Consider the following 19936-nt stretch of genomic DNA (forward strand, 5'->3'; position numbering starts at 1 on the left):
TCAAAAAATGAAAAATAGGGGCAATACACCTGGGTGCTCACCTGGTAGTGGCTGGATAAGAGAACCAGTGAGCCACTGGTAGGTGTGCCACAGCATATGTAACGGAGAAGAAAGTAAATACCTATGGATTTTATGAAATGCCGTGAACAAACTTTGGGACATCACGGGTGATGAAGGTTTGTGGTGAAGTTTCATCGAAATTGTGTGTGTGGTTTCAGAGAAGTTGTTGTAAGTGCTTGTGCATGCACAGATACCAAATTGCATGCACAGATCTGTGCTCCAAATACCAAATTGTTCTTCAGCATGACAAGCTCCATCAATAAAGTAACCCATCCGGCACAGGAAAGAGGTGGACAAAAGCAAATTTTTACATTTAAGCATTTCTTTATTATTATTCTTGTGCAAGTCAGACAAGGCTTCATCTCATGATGAAAACCTTTGAAAACATCAATAAAATCCAGAGCATTCCTTCGAGGTACAAAACAAAAAAAATACATTCCTGTTTCACCCAACTCATAACAAGATTCATCACAACATTTCTCAATCATTTACAGTTTTGGAAGGCTTTTCATGTTGTCCAAACAGGAAATTATGATCAGGAATTAAAGATGAACATTTGTATCATCAGAGATGAAATAGGAGAAGAATGAGAGCTACCCAGATGACTGTCTATCCTTGTGCACCACCTTGCCCCTTGCAATGAGGTCGGGAATTTCAACAGCCAACCATGGAGCGAGCTTAGGGTTGAAAAAAGATATATGTTTATATATATATATATATATATATATATATATATATATATATATATATATATATATATATATATAATATAAAAAGAGATGGCCATCAATTTATAAATTCCATAAAACAATGCCAAGACTAGAAAAGACTGGGAAAAAGAGAGAGTGGTTGGGTCAGTATGGAGAGTGAGAAGAGGCCACTGCTAAAAGGTAGATTTGGGCAGCAGTAAGGTGGATTTGTCAGGAATAAGTGAGCAACAGCAGGAGAACAGGAGGGGGAGGGGGAGGATGTGACAGCCTGCGAGCAAAGGGTGGGGGGCACAGTGTGCAAGCAAAAGGGGGCACAGTGTGCAAGCAAAGGGGGGCACAGTGTGGGCAAAGTGGGGGCAGCACACAGGCAAAGAGGGAAGGGACAGCACACAAGCGGAGGGAGGTACATTGTGTGAGCGAAAGCAATGGAGGCACGGTGAGCATGCGACGGGGCGGTGCATGGTGCGCATGTGACAGGAGGCGGAGCATGGCGCGCATGCGACAGGGGGTGGGGCACGGTGCGCATGTGACAGGGGGCAGGGCATGGCGTGCATGCGAAAGGAGATGGGGGCACGGCACGCATGCGAAGGGAGGCGGGAGCACGACACGTGTGGCTCCATGCGCGAAGGGGGGATGATTGCATTCGTTTACTGGAGCGTGTTTTACTGGAGTGTTTACTCGTGTTTACTGGAGCGCGCCAGAAGGGGGTGGGACTGCGCTAGAGAAGTGGGCGGGACTGCGTGCGCGAAGCGGGCGGGACTGCGTGCGCGAAGCGGGTGGGACTGCGTGCGCGAAGCGGGCGGGACTGCGCGAGCGAAGGGAGCGGGACTGCGCGCGCGAAGCGAGTGGGACCGCGCGTGCAAAGGCAGTGGGCGGGAGCGCGCACGAGAAGGGGGTGGGACTGCACGAGAGAAGCGGGCGGGACTGCGTGCATGAAGGGAGCGGTACTGCGCGCGCGAATGGAGCGGGACTGCGCGCGTGATGCGAGTGGGACCGCGCGCTCGAAGGAAGCGGGCGGGACCGCGCGCGAAAAGGGGGCGGGACCGCGCGCGAGAAGGGGGCGGGACCGCGCGCGAGAAGGGGGCGGGACCGCGCGTGAGAAGGGGGCGGGACCGCGAGTGAGAAGGGGCGGGACTGCGCGCGTGAGGAGGGCGGGACTGCGCGCGTGAGGAGGGCGGGACTGCGTGCGTGAAGGGATCGGTACTGCGCGCGCGAAGGGAGAGGGACTGCGTGGGCGAAGGGAGCGGGACTGTGCGCGCGAAGGGAGTGGGACTGCGCGCGCGAAGGGAGCGGGACTGCACGCGTGAAGGGAGAGGGAGTGCGCGCGCGAAGGGAGCGCGGCGATGCGCGCGAAGGGAGCGGGACTGCGTGCGCGAAGGCAGGGTCATCATGTGAGCAAAAGGGAAGGGGGTGAGATAGCGCATGTGCAAATTGGGGTATGGTGTGTGAGTGAAAGGGAAGGGCAGCACGTGAACAAAGGGCATAATGAGGGGAGCAACACAGACGTGAGAGGAACAGTGTGGTAGTATCTGTGTCCAAGATGCTAAACTCACCCCAAGTGCAAGAGCATGTGCAATTCCAAATTTTGGCACATTTCGACTCCAGAGTGGTTTGAAATGATCAGTGAGACAGATCTTGCCACCACTGCAAAATAGAAAGTTCAGATTAGAGTGAGAATTTTTAAATTTTTATGAGCAATGTTTTTTATTCAAATGTTCAACAAATGTCCTGCCTTCCTCACTGGCTTTCGGATACATAAATCATGTATGCAATCTAACAATCTTCAGAATAAAACTGGACAGTTTTCTCCATCTCCATATTGAATTAATGTGATATTTTTATATATATATATATATATATATATATATATATATATATATATATATATATATATATATATATATATATATATATATATATATATATATATATGTACATATATGGGACACATACATTTATTCTCAAAGCATTGTGTTGGCTTAACAGCAAGCCACTGCACGCCAAAGCGAGTGACAAACACACGTCTGGGACACAAATACCCTCCACAAGCCTTGATATTGAAAAGTTTTCAGTCAATTCAAGCAAAAATCTCCAAATTTATCAAAATAAAATTATGCTCAGTATCCAAAGTTAACCATCCCAATGTGATTAAAAAAAAAAATCCTGGAAGAATCCTTTCACAGTTTGTTGCACGTTGATAACAAACAGGTCAGGTTAAGTGTGGAAGCATGCGCTGGAACAGTGCATTGCTGCATCCACTTTCTTCCGGTACTCCAGGAGCCTCCATCTGGCCCATCCCCATCTCCTCGAGATGCCAATCATCCTGCTCTAACAAAGAGGCACGTGGTCGACCCTTTGGCCTCCTCCACTCACAGGGCTGTCTCGTGAGAGAATCTGGTGAGCAGGATCAGCGGCAGGAAAATGAGCCACATGTTCACAGCCACAGCTGACGATCATGGACTAAACAGGTAGCAAATCTCATCTGAGTCTCTCTCAGCAACCGCTCGTTGAACACAAATTCTGAGCAGCGATAGCCAAGGATTCTCCGAAGAGATGCGGTACGGAAGGAGTTAAGTCTCCGTCTCAGATCCCTGGTCAGAGTTCAAGTCACATCCAGAGCAAGATGGGCAGCATCAGGAACTTAAAGACTCGGACTTTCGTCCTGCTGCATAGGGAGCAACAGCGCCACTCCCCATAATCCAGTGAATCCATGACTTCCCAGACCTGATGCAGTGAATCCATGACTCCCCAGGTCTGATCCACACATCTACTGACCTCTGGCTAATAACATGCGGAGACATCAATATCACTGGCAAAGTAAGTTAATCTCTCCGTGACCTCAACATCCTCACCACAAACAGGAGACAGACAAGATAACGGCATCAAAGATGTCCTCGAAAGCCTGGATCCTAGTTTTGACCCAGGAAACCCATAATCCCAGAGGCTCTGACTCCTCATTCAGCACATCGAGGGCCCGCAAAAGGATCTCCAGGGACTTCGCAAAGATGACTGAATCATCTGCGAAATCAAGGTCAGAGATCTTGACATTCCCGAACGATGCACCGCAGCTTGATCTCTCAGATATCCTCCCCAGAATCCAGGCCATACAAGTGCTGAAAAGTGTCAGGGCCAGTACACACCTCTGATGAACTCCAGTCTCTCCCTCTTTCGAGTGCAGCCTGTGGCTGCTGGTTGCATTGTTGGTTGGGACGCGGCTAAGCCGCTGATGCAGTGTCTCCCTTAGCAGTACACTGGTGCTCATTTTGCTGACCTCTGAAGGATGACAGGCTGAGTCAACCTCCCAGTGTATTTTAATTCAGCAGCTAACAGGGCTTGAACTCAGGACCCGAGGATCCCAAGCCGCCACCCTAACCACTAAGCCAACACCAGGCTTGATGAACTCCAGTAACAACTGGAAATAAGTCTGAGATGGAGCCACCAGACCTCACAGCACTCAGTACCAGAGAATAGTTGAGAAATCAGATTGATCAGTTTTGAGGGCACCCCATGAAGACAGAGAATGTAGCAGAGGGCATCTCGATTCACTGAATCAAATGCTTTGCGGCAATTGACATAGGCTGCAAGCAGCCCCTGCCGGAACTCTCGTCTGCATTCGGTTGGGACCCGAAGAGCAAGGATACGGTCAATCGTTAACCTCTTTGGTTTCAAGCCCGACTGCTCTGGGAGCTGGTGCTCAAGCAGATGGTGGCGAACCCTATCAATAATTATCCGAGCAAAGACCTTGCCCGGCACAAAGAGCAACGTCACCACTCGGTCGCTGTTGCAGTCTTGGCGCTCATCCTTCCCTTTCCAGAGAGGGACAAGTAGGCCCTTCTTCCAGTCAGGTGGGATGATGTCTGTGTTTCAGACAGAGCACAGACCTGCATGCAATGACACAAATGCAGCATTTCCACCACCCTTGAGAAGTTCAGCATGGATGCCACAGATCCCAAGAGCCAAACCCCTTTCAACTGGTTCACTGCAGCCAGTGTTTCCACAAACGAAGATGGTTCACAGTTGATTGGAGAGTCAGCAATAGCGATAGTTACACAACTGACGTCCAACTCAACAGCTGGTGTGTCAGCCTGGTACAGCCGCTCAAAGTAACCGATCCAGCAGGCCATCACTTTTGCCTCCTCTGTCAAGAGCCCACCACCCTTCGCTCTAATTGCAGTACACCAAGGGACGGCCTTGGAGGAACGCAACGCACGAATTCCTCTGTAAGCAGGACAAGAATAATTTGACCACAGGTGATGCTCTACCCCCTTTACAGATTCCTCACACACAGGTCTACTTGTCTGCCCTCAGCGCACAAACAATTTTAGGCCTCAATTCACTGAACAACTTCGCTTTGTCATTAAGCCTGGTCCTGTGACTGGTCAATGGCATCCAGTGTCCCTTGGGAGACAAAGTTCTTTTTTGCCTGACGGTGGGTTCCTAGGCATCCAACGGCAACATCAAGGATGGTCATTTTGAAGGCACTCCACAACTCTTCAAGATTCCCCAAAACCCACAGACCCCCAAACCCCCACTCAGCCTGTTCGCAAACTCCTCAGCTACCTTCTCATCCTTGAACTTGCCAACATCCAGCCAAGGCTGGGATGGTAGCATTCTCCTGGATTTCAGCTGCAACTTCAGAGTTGCTACAACAAGCCTGTGGTCAGTATTGAGGAATGAGCACTTTGGTAGACCATGCAGTTCTGAATCATCTTCCAGTGCCGATCAATGAGCACATGGTCAATCTCCTTTGCCACACCACCAGCGTTGGTATACGAAGTCCAGCGATGAGCCTGTGTACGCTTTAACGATGAATCAGCCAACCAAAGTCCACGAGTTCTTGCAAAGTCAAGGAACTTAGTGCTATTCTAGTTCACAGTTCGACCCATGGGGACCAACACACACATCTCATAACCATCCCTATCAGTGCCAGTCGATTATTCCCCAAGAAGAGAAGAGTATCTCACCTGGGGCACCGATCAACCACAGACTCGAGCGTAGCATAGAATGCGTCCTTCACGGTGAGATCACTCACCTCAGTCGGAGCATAGACAGAGACCAGGGAAATGACAGACACCCAAGGAGTGACGACTCCTTAGTCTCATAAAATGCTCATCGACTGGTGTTACCTCAATTATCATTGGAGTCAGCTTATTGGACAAAGCTACAGCAATCCCTTAGGTATGGTAACCATCAGAGTGACCAGACCAGTAGTAGATGTAACCACCCACCATGACCTCACTACTATCTGGCCTCTGAACCTCAAATAGTGCTGCAATACTGATGTCCAAACGCTGGAGCTCAGGTGATAGCAGAGACAGGTGATCATCCTCTCTTAGGGATAGGACATTCCAGGCACCCACCCAAGGAGACTGCTGTCTGGCGGATGACACCTCAGCACCATTCCGACACACATCACCGCAATCTGACCCAGGAAGGTTAACCCATGCTTTTCTTCCTATCATAAAAGAATGGGGGTCCAGAAAGCTTTGCCCCAATCCCGTCATCCAGTGAGCTACCTTGTGAAGGACATCTACACAGGAGGTACTCCCACAGAGTGAGTTTTTAGTTTTCTTTGCGTTTTTTTTTTCGCAAAGAGTTTTCAGGAATGAAGTGTTTTACAGTGGCTGGAGTGCAAATCCTGCCACCAACCTCCTAGAAAGAGGTACCCAACTGCAGGAGGATGTCCCAAGACACAGTTTGGCACTAGATATGGATGGCAGTTGGCTCACAAGGAGCTCCTCCGCCCTTTGCCAGGTTTTGTTTTTAATCCGACTTATCCATAATCCTCTTTTAATGCCCGTATCCATAAACCCTCCTCACCAGGAAACCTGGTGGGGGAGACAGTTTAGTCGCCGACAACTCGACCATGAAGCAGGTTAGTACAGGTTGACATGGTACTTGCAACAAGTTACAGATCTGATCTGGCCTGACTTGACAATAGAAAAGAAACAACCGCTTTAGAAGTGGGCACAAAGTTAAAATATTACCAACAAGTGGTGCCAGGCACAACAAATCCCGCCCATTTAAGGCATAAAGTTATTTTGGGGATCAATTTTAAATTTAAAAGTCTGAAGACGACGATGGTTCATGAGCGGTATTTGACGATGTCGATTGTTTCAGAAGTCAAGGATGAGACAATGTTTGACCAAGTGATAAAAATGATCAACATGATGTGGTACGAGTGACAGGTATTAGCTGCAAAATATCGAAAAACTGGTTTCGTTCAACAACCTTAAAAATTTGACCTTTGCATAACCTTGAAAGGTCACAAAACAATGTTGTGGACATTAAAATAAGGAAACAGGATACGTGCTATAGCTTATTGGAGTTAGTTCGTCGAAGAAGGTCGAAAACCCGGTTCGATTCCCACAACTTTGAAAATTTGACCTTTGTGACCTTTAAAGGTCAAAGGTCAAGGATTATGACCTTTGGTGCAAAAATTGCTCTGGAACATTCCAGGAACAATATAATGTCATATAGGCTCTATGGCATTTCGCACTCATCGGATTATCCATACTTTGATGAAATCAGCGTAAAAACAAACTTGAAGGGGGCGCCATGGGCAAGGTGTTCGAGATAGAGCAAAATGGTTTCAAGACTGGAGGTGGGGAATGACCTCAAGATTATGCATAGAAAATATTGTCATCCTAGCTCTCAAAGTTTGGGCGGTCGTATGATATTTATGTCAAAATTCAAAATTTTCTAAGTTCGTGACCTTGGGACGAAAATGAAAAAAAAAAAAAATCGAGCTCCGTGGGGCTATGCAGGTGCCATTGGGCTAACCAAATACCGAAACCCCGGCCAGATTCGACAAACCCCCGAGGAGAAGATGCAAATTGAAATCGGCTGCCCCCTAAAAACACAATTCGCAATTTTCTAAGTTCGTGACCTTGTGGCCTTGACCTTGGGATGAAAAAAAAAAAAATCGAGCTCTGTGAGGCTATGCAGGTGCCATTGGGCTAACCAAATACTGAAACCCCTGCCAGATTCGACAAACCCGTCGGAGAAGAAAAAATTTTATGTCAAAATTGGCAATTTTCTAAGTTCGTGACCTCGTGACGAAAATGAAAAATCGAGCTCCGTGGGGCTATGCAGGTTCCATTGGGCGAACCAAATACCGAAACCCCTGTCAGATTCGACAAAACCCCAAGGAGAAGATGCAAAGTGAAATCGGCTACCCCCTAAAAACACGTTTTGTGGGCGTGGCTCCGCCCATAATGGGTGCACCACGCCCATTTTCAGGAAAACACTAGATCATGATAAAAACCTCCCACCAAAATTTTGTCAGGATCGGATCAAAACCCACGGAGCTATGCTCGGGACAGACAGACAGACAGACAGAGAGACAGACAGACAGCCAAGCACACAGACATAGAGACAGACAGACACACAACAATAACGAAGATAGTGGTCACTTATTTTTTTCGTGAAAATATTTTTTCGTGAACCAATACATCCTTAACCTGAATGTTGATTTTAAGGAATAGAATAAGGAATATTTTAGTCTTAGTTTGAAGTCATTTAAACCATTTTTGACGAAGTTATGACCATAAAATGATTTTGACCTTTCAAGGCCATGTAAGGTCAAAGGTCATGGTGTCAAATGAAAGCCAATAAAGGACTTGATACATGTCTTCCATCGTAAACACGCATATTCCTAACCTTTTTTGATTTATAATGGAAAATTTGTAATTTTGACCGATGACCATGACCCCCAAAACTTCGGACCCTACCGATCTTCACAAATATGCATTTTTCACTATAGGAATGGGTAGGATTATAAGTGGCAGATAGAATAAGGTTCACTATAAGCTTAGTTTGAAGTAAATCAGATCATTTTGACGAAGTTATGAGCGTAAAACGATTTTGATCTTTTTGTGACCTTGACCTTTGATCCAATTGGACCCAAAAGTTAATGGGGTCGTCCAAGGTTCATTGCCCACCTGTGGATTAAATTTGATAGTGTTTGCGAAAGCCGTTTTGCCGTAAAGTTGCTAACAGACAGACAGACAAACAAACAAGCAGTCATAGACTGGTACTTACGAAATCGTCAACTTGACCTCTGACCTTGTCTAATAAAAGCTTTCTCTGGAGAAGGTAGCGACGCAAACCAGAAGTTTCTACGATGATTCTGTACCAAATGATCATAAATCAAATGTTTGACCTCACTGTGACCTTGACCTTTGACCGATTTTGACCAAAATCTAATCAACGCTAGCCATCACGCTCCTGAATCACGTGGTGTAATTTGACATTGGTAGCTTCTTCCGTTCGCGAGTTATAATTAATTTTTGATGTTTGACCTCACTGTGACCTTGACCTTTGACAGATTTTGACCAAAATCTAATCAGCGCTAGCCATCACCCTCCTGAATCACGTGGTCTAATTTGACATTGGTAGCTTCTTCCCTTCTCGAGTTATAACTTTTTTTTGGATGTTTGACCTCACTGTGACCTTGACCTTTGACCGATTTTGACCAAAATCTAATCAGCACTAGCCATCACCATACTGAATCACGTGGTGTAATATGACATTGGGAGCTTCTTCCATTCTCGAGTCATCGTGCCTACAAACAAACAAACAAACACACACACAAGCAGTCATAGACTGGTACTTACGAAATCGTCAACTTGACCTCTGACCTTGTCTAATAAAAGCATGAATCAGTCAGAAGCCCAAGGGGAGCTTGAATTCTGAATTCATTGTGGTCTACGATTTTACACTGTGGTTTGCAGATAATGAGTCCCAGACAAAAACTAGATTTCTTATAAAAATTCCATTTTTTTGTTTTTATTTTTTAAAATGTGATTCAGCACCAGCAGGATATGCCAGATAATAATAGGTGTATTACTTTTCAGAAGAATCTGATAAAAGACTGATTATATATGTATATATATATATATATATATATATATATATATATATATATATATATATATATATATATATATATATATATATATATATATATATATATATATATATATCAGTTATTCATCGCTGTTCCAGAATTTCGACAACCGAGTTTTAAGCGTCCGAAGCGATCGCAAAAACCGAAGACAAAATTAAAATCGAAGTTAAAACGAACTCGTAACGTCAAACGAAGCAAAAATACTTCATTTCTCCACGCAAAACCTTAACGTCACTCAACGACGCGTCTGCTCGAACGCACTGCATCATGGGACGACCCGTGACGCGTCGAGTGAAATATTTTTGACACAATCTTAAAACATCTCCAAAACATCCGATTTTTACCAGAATTTCGACAACCGAGTTTTAAGCGTCCTAAGCGATCGCAAAAACCGAAGACAAAATTAAATCGAAGTTAAAACGAACTCGTAACATCGAGCGAAACAAAAATACTCCATTTCTCCACGTGAATTTACGGAATTATGTTTGACCTCACTGAGACCTTGACCTTTGACCGATTTTGACCAAAATCTAATCAGCACTAGCCATCACCCTCCTGAATCACGTGGTGTAATTTGACATTGGTAGCTTCTTACGTTCTCGAGTTATCGTGCCTACAAACAAACAAACAAACTAACTAACTAACTAACTAACAAACAAACAAACAAACAAACAGAAACGGAAGGCATCAATATACTTACGAAATCTATAGATTTCGTAAGTAACAAACACGCAAACAAGCAGTCATAGACTGGTACTTACAAAATCGTCAACTTGACCTCTGACCTTGTCTAATAAAAGCTGTCCCTTGAGAAGGTAGCGACACAAACCAGAAGTTTCTACGATGATTCTGTACCAAACCATCAAAAATCGAATGTTTTGGATGTTTGACCTCATTGTGACCTTGACGTTTGACCGATTTTGACCAAAATCTAATCAGCGTGAGCCACCACCCTCCTGAATCACGTGGTGTAATTTGACATTGGAAGCTTCTTCTGTTCTCGAGTTATCATTTTTTGGATGTTGACCTCACTGTGACCTTGACCTTTGACCGATTTTGACCAAAATATAATCAGCACTAGCCATCAGCCTCCTGAATGACGTGGTGTAATTTGACATTGGTAGCTTCTTCCGTTCTCGAGTTATCTGTTCCAAACCATCAAAAATCGAATATTTGACCTACCGTGACCTTTGACCGATTTTGACCAAAATCTAATCAGCACTTGCCATCAGCCTCCTGAATCATGTGGTGTAATTTGACATTGGTAGGTTCTTCCGTTCTCGAGTTATCGTGCCTTCAAACAAACACACAAACACACACACAAACAAGCAGTCATAGACTGGTACTTACGAAATCGTCAACTTGACCTCTCACCTTGTCCAATAAAAGCTGTCTCCAGAGAAGGTAGCGACACAAACCAGAAGTTTCTGCGATTATTCTGTACCAAACCATCAAAAATTGAATGTTTGACCTCACTGTGACCTTGACCTTTGACCGATTTTGACCAAAATCTAATCAGTGCAAGCCATCACACTCCCCAATCACGTGGTGTAATTTGACATTGGTAGCTTCTTCCGTTCTCGAGTTATCGTGCCAACAAACACACAAACACACACAAACAAACACACAAACAAGCAGTCATAGACTGGTACTCACAAAATCGTCAACTTGACCTCTCACCTTGTCTAATAAAAGCTGTCTCTTGAGAAGGTAGCGATGCAAACCAGAAGTTTCTACGATGATTCTGTACCAAACCATCAAAAATCGTAACGTCGACCGAAGCAAAAATCTCCATTTCTCCACACAATTATTTAATATTATTTTATCAAAGTCACAAAACCGTAATATTCGAACATCCACCAACACTCTTTTCATAATCCGACGGCTTAGCGAGTCAGGCATGTGACGATAACCTTTATTGGGATAAAAAATGACTTTTAAACACCATCTTTATCGAAAACACAATCAGCACGCACACGGAAAACCTTTACGTGATCAAGGACGCCTCTGCTCGAGCGCGCTGCACCACATGACGACCCGTGACGCGGCAAGTGAAATATTTTTTATACAATCTTGAAACCTCTCCAAAACATCCGATTTTTTTTACCAGAATTTCGATAACTGCGTTTTAAGCGTCCTAAGCGATCGCAAAAACCGAAGACAAAATTAAAATCGAAGTTAAAAAGAACTCGTAATGTCGATCGAAGCAAAAATACTCCAATTCTCCACATGAATTTACGGAATTATGTTTGACCTCACTGTGACCTTGGCCTTCGACCGATTTTGACCAAAATCTAATCAGCACTAGCCATCACCATCCTGAATCACGTGGTGTAATTTCACATTGGTAGCTTCTTCCGTTCTCGAGTTATCGTGCCTACAAACAAACAAACAAACATACAAACAAACAAACAGTCATAGAATGGTACTTACGAAATCGTCAACTTGACCTCTGACCTTGTCTAATAAAAGCTGCCTCTTGAGAAGGTAGCGACACAAACCAGAAGTTTCGACGATGATTCTGTACCAAACCATCAAAAATTGAATGTTTTGGATGTTTGACCTCACTGTGACTTTGACCTTTGACCGATTTTGACCAAAATCTAATCAGCACTAGCCATCACCCTCCTGAATCACGTGGTGTAATTTGACATTGGTAACTTCTTCCGTTCTCGAGTTATCGTGCCTACAAACAAACAAACAAACAAACAGAAACAGAAGGCATCAATATACTTACGAAATCTAAAGATTTCGTAAGTAACAAGCAGTCAGAGACTGGTACTTACGAAATCGTCAACTTGACCTCTGACCTTGTCTAATAAAAGCTGTCACTTCAGAAGGTAGCGACACAAACAAGATGTTTCTATGATGATTCTGTACCAAACCATCAAAAATCGAATGTTTTGGTTGTTTGACCTCACTGTGACCTTGACCTTTGACCGATTTTGACCAAAATCTAATCGGCGCGAGCCACCACCCTCCTGAATCACGTGGTGTAATTTGACATTGGTAGCTTCTTCCATTCTCGAGTTATCTGTACCAAACCATCAAAAATCGTATATTTGACCTCACCGTGACCTTGACCTTTGAGAGATTTTGACCAAAATCTAATCAGTGCTTGCCATCTCCCTCCTGAATCATGTGGTGTAATTTGACATTGGTAGCTTCTTCCATTCTCGAGTTATCGTGCCTTCAAACAAACACACAAACACACACAAACAAGCAGTCATAGACTGGTACTTATGAAATCGTCAACTTGACCTCTGACCTTGTCTAATAAAAGCTGTCTCTCGAGAAGGTAGCGACGCAAACCAGAAGTTTCTACGATGATTCTGTACCAAACCATCACAAATCGAATGTTTGACCTCACTGTGACCTTGACCTTTGACCGATTTTGACCAAAATCTAATCAGCACTAGCCATGATGCTCCTGAATCACGTGGTGTAATTTGACATTGGTAGCTTCTTCCGTTCTCGAGTTATCGTGCCAACAAACAAACAAACAAACAAACACACAAAAAACACACACAAACAAACAAACAGAAACGGAACTGATCAATATACTTACGAAATCTTTAGATTTCGTAAGTGACAAACAGAGGACGGAAGTTATCAATATACTTACGAAATCTAAAAAAAACAAGCAGTCATAGAGTGGTACTTACGAAATCGTCAACTTGACCTCTGACCTTGTCTAATAAAAGCTGTCTCTGGAGAAGGTAGCGACGCAAACCAGAAGTTTCTGCGATGATTCTGCACCAAACCATCAAAAATCGAATGTTTGACCTCACTGTGACCTTGACCTTTCACCGATTTTGACCAAAATCTAATCAGCGCTAGCCATCACCCTCCTGAATCATGTGGTGTAATTTGACATTGGTAGCTTCTTCCGTTCTCGAGTTATCTTGCCTTCAAACAAACACACAAACAAGCAGTCATAGACTGGTACTTACGAAATCGTCAACTTGACCTCTGACCTTGTCTAATAAAAGCTGTCGCTAGAGAAGGTAGTGACGCAAACCAGAAGTTTCTACGATGATTCTGTACCAAACCATCAAAATCGAATGTTTGACCTCAACGTGACCTTGACCTTTGACCGATTTTGACCAAAATCTAATCAGTGCAAGCCATCACACTCCCCAATCACGTGGTGTAATTTGACATTGGTAGCTTCTTCCTTTCTCGAGTTATCGTGCCAACAAACAAACACACAAACACACACAAACAAACACACAAACAAGCAGTCATAGACTGGTACTCACAAAATCGTCAACTTGACCTCTGACCTTGTCTAATAAAAGCTGTCTCTGGAGAAGGTAGCAATGCAAACCAGAAGTTTCTGCGATGATTCTGTACCAAACCATCAAAAATCGAATGTTTGACCTCACTGTGACCTTGACCTTTCACCGAATTTGACCAAAATCTAATCAGCACTAGCCATCACCCTCCTGAATCACGTGGTGTAATTTGACATTGGTAGCTTCTTCTGTTCTCGAGTTATCGTGCCTACAAACAAACAAACAAACAGAAACGGAAGTCATCAATATACTTACGAAATCTGTAGATTTCGTAAGTAACAAAGAGACAGAAAGGGGTGAAACATAACCTCTTTCACCTTTGGTGGCGGAGGTAAAAAGTCTGGGTTGAAAACTGTTGAGATGTATTTTCTCACCGATACATTTTGGCAGTTTTTCCATCCAACTCGGGCAAGGCAATCTCAGGGGCAGTGCCTGGATATGTCACAGGTATCTGCAGCCAAAGCAAGGAAAAAAAAACTTCCAATGACTTATTCAGTTAATTTGAGTAAAGTTCTCCAAATGCATCTGCCACTGAACAACAACAAAAAAAATAACAAGATGATAAATAACTTTCAAATACAAAAAAGCTCCTAATGATGATGGGCTTCTGAACACAAAATTTGACAGAAGAAAATACAGTAAAGGGAAAACATTTTCAACACGATGATAATAGACTTGATAAAGGTGGGGATAAACATCTCCGCAGGGCATGGAGAAGATGGTGTGATGAGAGCACATCTCCCTCAAAGCCCATGTTAAAGAACAGGAAGCTTTGTGTTTCCATATAATACAGTACAAATATGCAAAATAATTCTGATATCCTATTATTTGGCCGGAAATGTTTTTTTGTGAAGGTGGCTGAAAGTCACATATCACAGGTGCTCCGTTTTCAATGCTACCAAATTTTGATTGTAAGATTAGGCCAGGGTAGGGATGATAAATTGCGAAGGTCATGCCGATCATGTGACCAGAAGTGTGTCAAAATGGCCAACTTAAACAATTTTTGTGAAAATCGCATAAATTCCTTCAAGAATCTTCTCCAGACCCACCCTTCAGAATCCTACCAAATTTTGGTAACAACATTAGGACAAGGTCCGAATGCTAAATTGGTGATGCCATGCTGATCACGTGACCGGAAGTGTGTCAAAATGGTGGTCACGCAAATTCCTTCCAAAATCTTCTTCTCTCGACATACCTGTCAGAACGCGAAGAAATTTGGGTTGCAACATTATGGTAGGGTCGGGATGTTAATTATATTGTGGAAATCATGCAGATCACGTGACCGGAAGTGTGTCAAAATGTCCGACTTGGTCAACTTTTGGGAAACCGCATAAATTCCTTTAAAAATCTTCTTCTCCAGACCCACAGATCAGAATGCTACAAAATTTGGGTTACAACATTAGGACAAGGTTGTGATGTTAAATTACGGAGGTCATGCCAATCACATGACTGGAAGTGTGTCAACATGGCGGACTTCGTAAAATTTTTGGAAAATCATGTAAATTCCTGCAAAAATCTTCCTCACCAAACCCACAAATCAGAATTCTACCAAATTTGGGTTACAACATTAGGCCAGGGCCCAGATAAGCTACAGGTCCAGTGACCTATTTTTATTTTGAAGACAATAAAAGTTTTGTGTATTCATAGTTTACATTCATACCTCTTGTGTTTTCATTATATTCATTTATCAGGTTCTGCGGAGGGGGTAACAGGACTTTCGAAACACCCAGTAGATTAAGAGGCATTGTAAGGCCTAAGTCACATTTGCCACGGCGGCAGTGGGGTCTCCAAAATCTACGGCCACTCGCAATTACACAGTGTCCGCAGTATGTCCACGCTCACACATGTTTTTATTTTTCGGGGAGCCGCACGGCGTATTTAGAAATTGTGGAGACCGAAAACGTGGGGGTGCCGTACGGTCTTTGATTTGATGTCGCATGGTGACCTTAGGGCGTTCCTGCGGCGGCCATAGAATTTTCAAGGCAGACGCAAGGTGCCTGCAAGGCGACCGCAGGGGGGCCCTAAGGCGAACGTGCTGCCAGACGGACGGTAACGAGTGGGTTCATTTTTATTATTATTATTATTTTTTTTTTTACCAGTTCTTTTGTTTCGGCTTGTTGAATTGCTACGGCGAACGTAGAAATGAAAAAAGTTATAACTCCGCGCTATAATTCCACGGCGACCCTACGGCCTGTAAAATATAGCCAAATGGCGTAGGGCCACCCTGAGGCCACCTCAGAAACTCTGCGGCCGCCACACGTTTCTGTCAATTCAGAGGGCGTACGGCCGCCGAATGCTCGCCGTAGAACAAATGTGACTTCGGCCTAACAGTGTTAACATATAAGTGGAATTAGATGCTCGGGAATGTACTGTTGATGCTGTCATTAATCAAAAACGCTTACACACTATAGAGCGTTTTTTTATCCCCCCTCACCCCCCCAAAAAAATCCACCTTTTTTAATATTTCAACTTTACTTTCGCTAAACCACTCCCTGGCACTCACTGAAAAACCCCTGAAAGTTTGACGAAGATCCATTGTCATTTCTGAGAAAAATGGTCACACACACACACACACACACACACACACACACACACACACACACACACACACACACACACACACACACACACACACACACACACACACACACACGGCTCTCTTATAGCATAAATAAATATCATTAAATGTTATACTGTTTGTGTAATCCAGTATGTCTCCTCCAAAATATATGAACATTGAATCCCTTCTGTGCGAAATTTGCATTCACAATCGAAAACATCAATCATGTCACGTGACCAACTATGTTACACAATATAACTACGTGACCTACATCATTCATATTCATGACTGTATAACCCAATCTTAAACAATCTTCCATGTCAGATGACCACTCAAGTCAGTTGCACATACACATAACTATTGAAAATACACGACCGGTCAAAAGTTTTAGAACACCCCCATTTTCCAGTTTTTACTGAAATTTAAGCAGCTCAAGTCCAGTGAATAACCTGAAATGGTACAAAGCTAAGCGGTAAACTGCCAGAGGTTAAAAAAAAACAAAGTTTAGGTTACCAAAAACTGATAAATAATGTAAATTTCCTTCAGGTGTCCCAACTTTTGTTGATTTGTTACAAACGCTCTCTCTGTCTGTATAAAAGCAGTGTTGGAACAGACTGTGTTGCTACACTCTCTGAAGCATTATTTTTACAACATTGCACTGCAGGAAGTAGTATATTGCTTTCACAATGGCGAGAAAAAGACAATTAACAAAGGAAGACAGACAGACCATTATAACCCTTAAAAGTGTAGGTCTTTCCTTTAGAGAAATTGCAAGAAGCCGAGGTGTCATTGAGTACAGTTGGTGGTTCACACTTTGCCTTCTCCACTACTGAAATACCAAGTTGAATTATATATTTATTTATATACACTTTACCATCTCCACTGATGCGATTGTGCTTTTCATTTAATTACGGAATTATTTTTGCTTTATGAATATCAGTCCTTAGCATTCCCTCTCAAAAAGGAAACACACCTCAAACTCCACGTCAAATTCATATTTCATCAGCTCATGAATAAACCAAGCTTTTCCAAACCATCTGCTTGAGAAAAGAGGGGAGGGAGAAGGATGGGTGCAGGGGAAACATAATTAATTCAAGCAATACTTCCAGCATAAAGTTAACTCCACTGATTGCTTTCATTTCATCAAGATGATTCATCCATGCACAACAAATGCTAAACAGATATAAATCATCATTTTCAGTCATTCCATGTTATACAAATACATTCGCACGTTCTAAAATAACACCTTAAAATTCTTCACAAGTTGAAGAGACAGGAGGCAACTCAAAAATAATTTATGAACATTTCAAGATTATTGTTGCAGGACCGGCTTAATGGGGCAAAAGGAGAACAGTTACCTCCACCAACTAAGGTGGGCAGTGGTTATGTTTTTACCTCCCATTTTAAGATTAAATAAATAAGTCCATTGTTGGCATCGTGGGTGCGAGGGTTAATTATTCATCAATTTGTTAGCTCAGCCACCAAAGGTGGGTGCAGATTATGTTTTCACAACCGTTTGTTTGTTTGGCTGTCTGTGAACAGGATATCTCAAAAAGTTGTGGACGGATTTGGGTGAATCTTGGTGGACAGGTGGATTTGTGACAAGAAAGAATTGGTTAAATTTTGGTGAAGATCCGGATCCGGATGCGGATCCAAGAATTTTTACAGTTGTTGTGGTTCCTTTAACCCATCGCTCCCCAAGGCAATGGCAGACAACATATTTGCGGTACCAAGACAGTTATTTCATCAGTATCCGTTTGAGATTGCCCTTCCTTTATGTCCAGTGGGTTTATGAGACAAAGGGCAGGTCTTTATTCACATTCTTTATTTTATTTTACTTCTCACAAGCATGCAGATCACAGCAACAAACAGCTTCATTTGCATATGTGTGCCACTTCCCATTCAAACATCACACCATTATCAAACCGACGCTCACCTCAGACTTTCGCCGCACTCTAACCCCAACCTTACATCATTTCCACAACCATCGCAATGCCTTTTATAATAATCCCCACATCATCGGACCACAACCCAAATACACCTACACTCACTATTGTCGCGACAATCTCGACCACAACTGCGATCACCATCACGAACTTGCCCACTACAATCGCTACGCTACGCGACACCACCATCACCATCATCATCACCATTAACGACCACCACCTCCTTCTGAACCGGCATAAGACCAGGGAGTGGCCCATACCCTGATAGATACGCGGGGCTGGACATTCTGGCATCTAGCTCGGTGCACGGGTGTAAGCTGGGAACAGTTCAAAGTCGGGATAGCCCTAGTGTTCCACTCTACTGTGACCCCATTTGGTGGCCAGCTCATGTTCCTGGCCAGAGAGCACCACCAGATGCGATCACCCCATGTTATTCTATGTCTAGGAGCTCCTTCGTGTGGCAAAGCACAGAGCAAATGAGGCGATTTCCCATGTGAAATTGTTGTCGGGGCAAGGCCAACACAGCGGTTTGAGTCCACATGCCAATGAGGGCATGGGGAAACACCCATCACCACGCCTCCTCCACTCTCAAGCACCATCCCCACTGGGGAAGTATAAAATAAAGTTCTGATCTGGCCTGCACTCTTCTCTGCACTTCACCCATCTGGCCCGCCCGCCCTTCTCCCATGTGGCCCGCTCGCCCTTCTCCCATCTGGTCCGCCCGCCCTTCTCCGACCTAGCCCACCCACCCTTCTCCGAAAGGGCCCGCCCGTCCTTCTCCCATCTGGCCCGCTCGCCCTTCTCCGACCTAGCCCACCCACCCTTCTCCGAAATGGCCCGCCCGTCCTTCTCCCATCTGGCCCGTCCGCCATTCACCCATCTGGCCCATCCGCCATTCACCCATCTGGCCCGCTCGCCCTTCTCCCATCTGGCCCGCTCGCCCTTCTCTGACCTGGCCCGCCCTTCTCTGACCTGGCCCGCCCGCCCCTCTCTGATCATTGGGTTATGGAGCAACATAGAGTCCACAACTGAGCAGAAGAGCCAGATGCCAGACAGAGTGCATTTAGATAGGATAAACATCTACACGTACAGACTTCCTCACACCTCATTAGGACTATCCTCTCACACGTTCTTTTCCTTGTTTCCAAAACCCCCTGACACACATCTTTACACCTTCCTCTCTGCCTCATCTGCCAATCACTGCACACCATCTCATCGCACCTCCTCCAATCACCCACCGTAGACACCCCCCAGTTTTCCTCCCTCCTCCCCCCTCCTAAGCGACTGAAGCGTGGGCCCATCAGCCAGGCCAGGTACAAAAAGAGGTCGCAAACACCTCGCACTTTCTTTCTCCCTTTTCCTTCGTTTACTAATTTCCTCGGGTGTGTGTCTGGTGGCACCCATCATGTTAGCATAATTAAGACTTTAGAAGTTTAGTATCGGTTTAGCTC

The 19936-nt window shown here is 44.3% G+C and overlaps 1 protein-coding gene across 1 annotated transcript in view; it reads right to left on the bottom strand.

The window, feature by feature from the left end:
• Positions 1–364: 364 nt before the first annotated feature.
• The window catches only part of UFC1 (ubiquitin-fold modifier conjugating enzyme 1), a 40467-nt gene continuing 20895 nt past the window's right edge, over positions 365–19936 (bottom strand). The window contains exons 3-6 of the mRNA XM_085861018.1: positions 17513–17576; positions 14354–14430; positions 2324–2414; positions 365–737 (exon numbers count right to left, since the gene is read on the bottom strand). Of these exons, the coding sequence (XP_085717144.1) occupies positions 654–737; positions 2324–2414; positions 14354–14430; positions 17513–17576 (316 nt within the window). The 3' untranslated portion in view covers positions 365–653. The remainder of the gene's footprint in view (positions 738–2323; positions 2415–14353; positions 14431–17512; positions 17577–19936) is intronic.

This window comes from Eptatretus burgeri, chromosome 2 (genome assembly GCF_056783735.1).
Source record: "Eptatretus burgeri isolate ZD-2024b chromosome 2, Ebu_testis_v1, whole genome shotgun sequence".
Classification (NCBI taxonomy): Eukaryota; Metazoa; Chordata; class Myxini; order Myxiniformes; family Myxinidae; genus Eptatretus; species Eptatretus burgeri.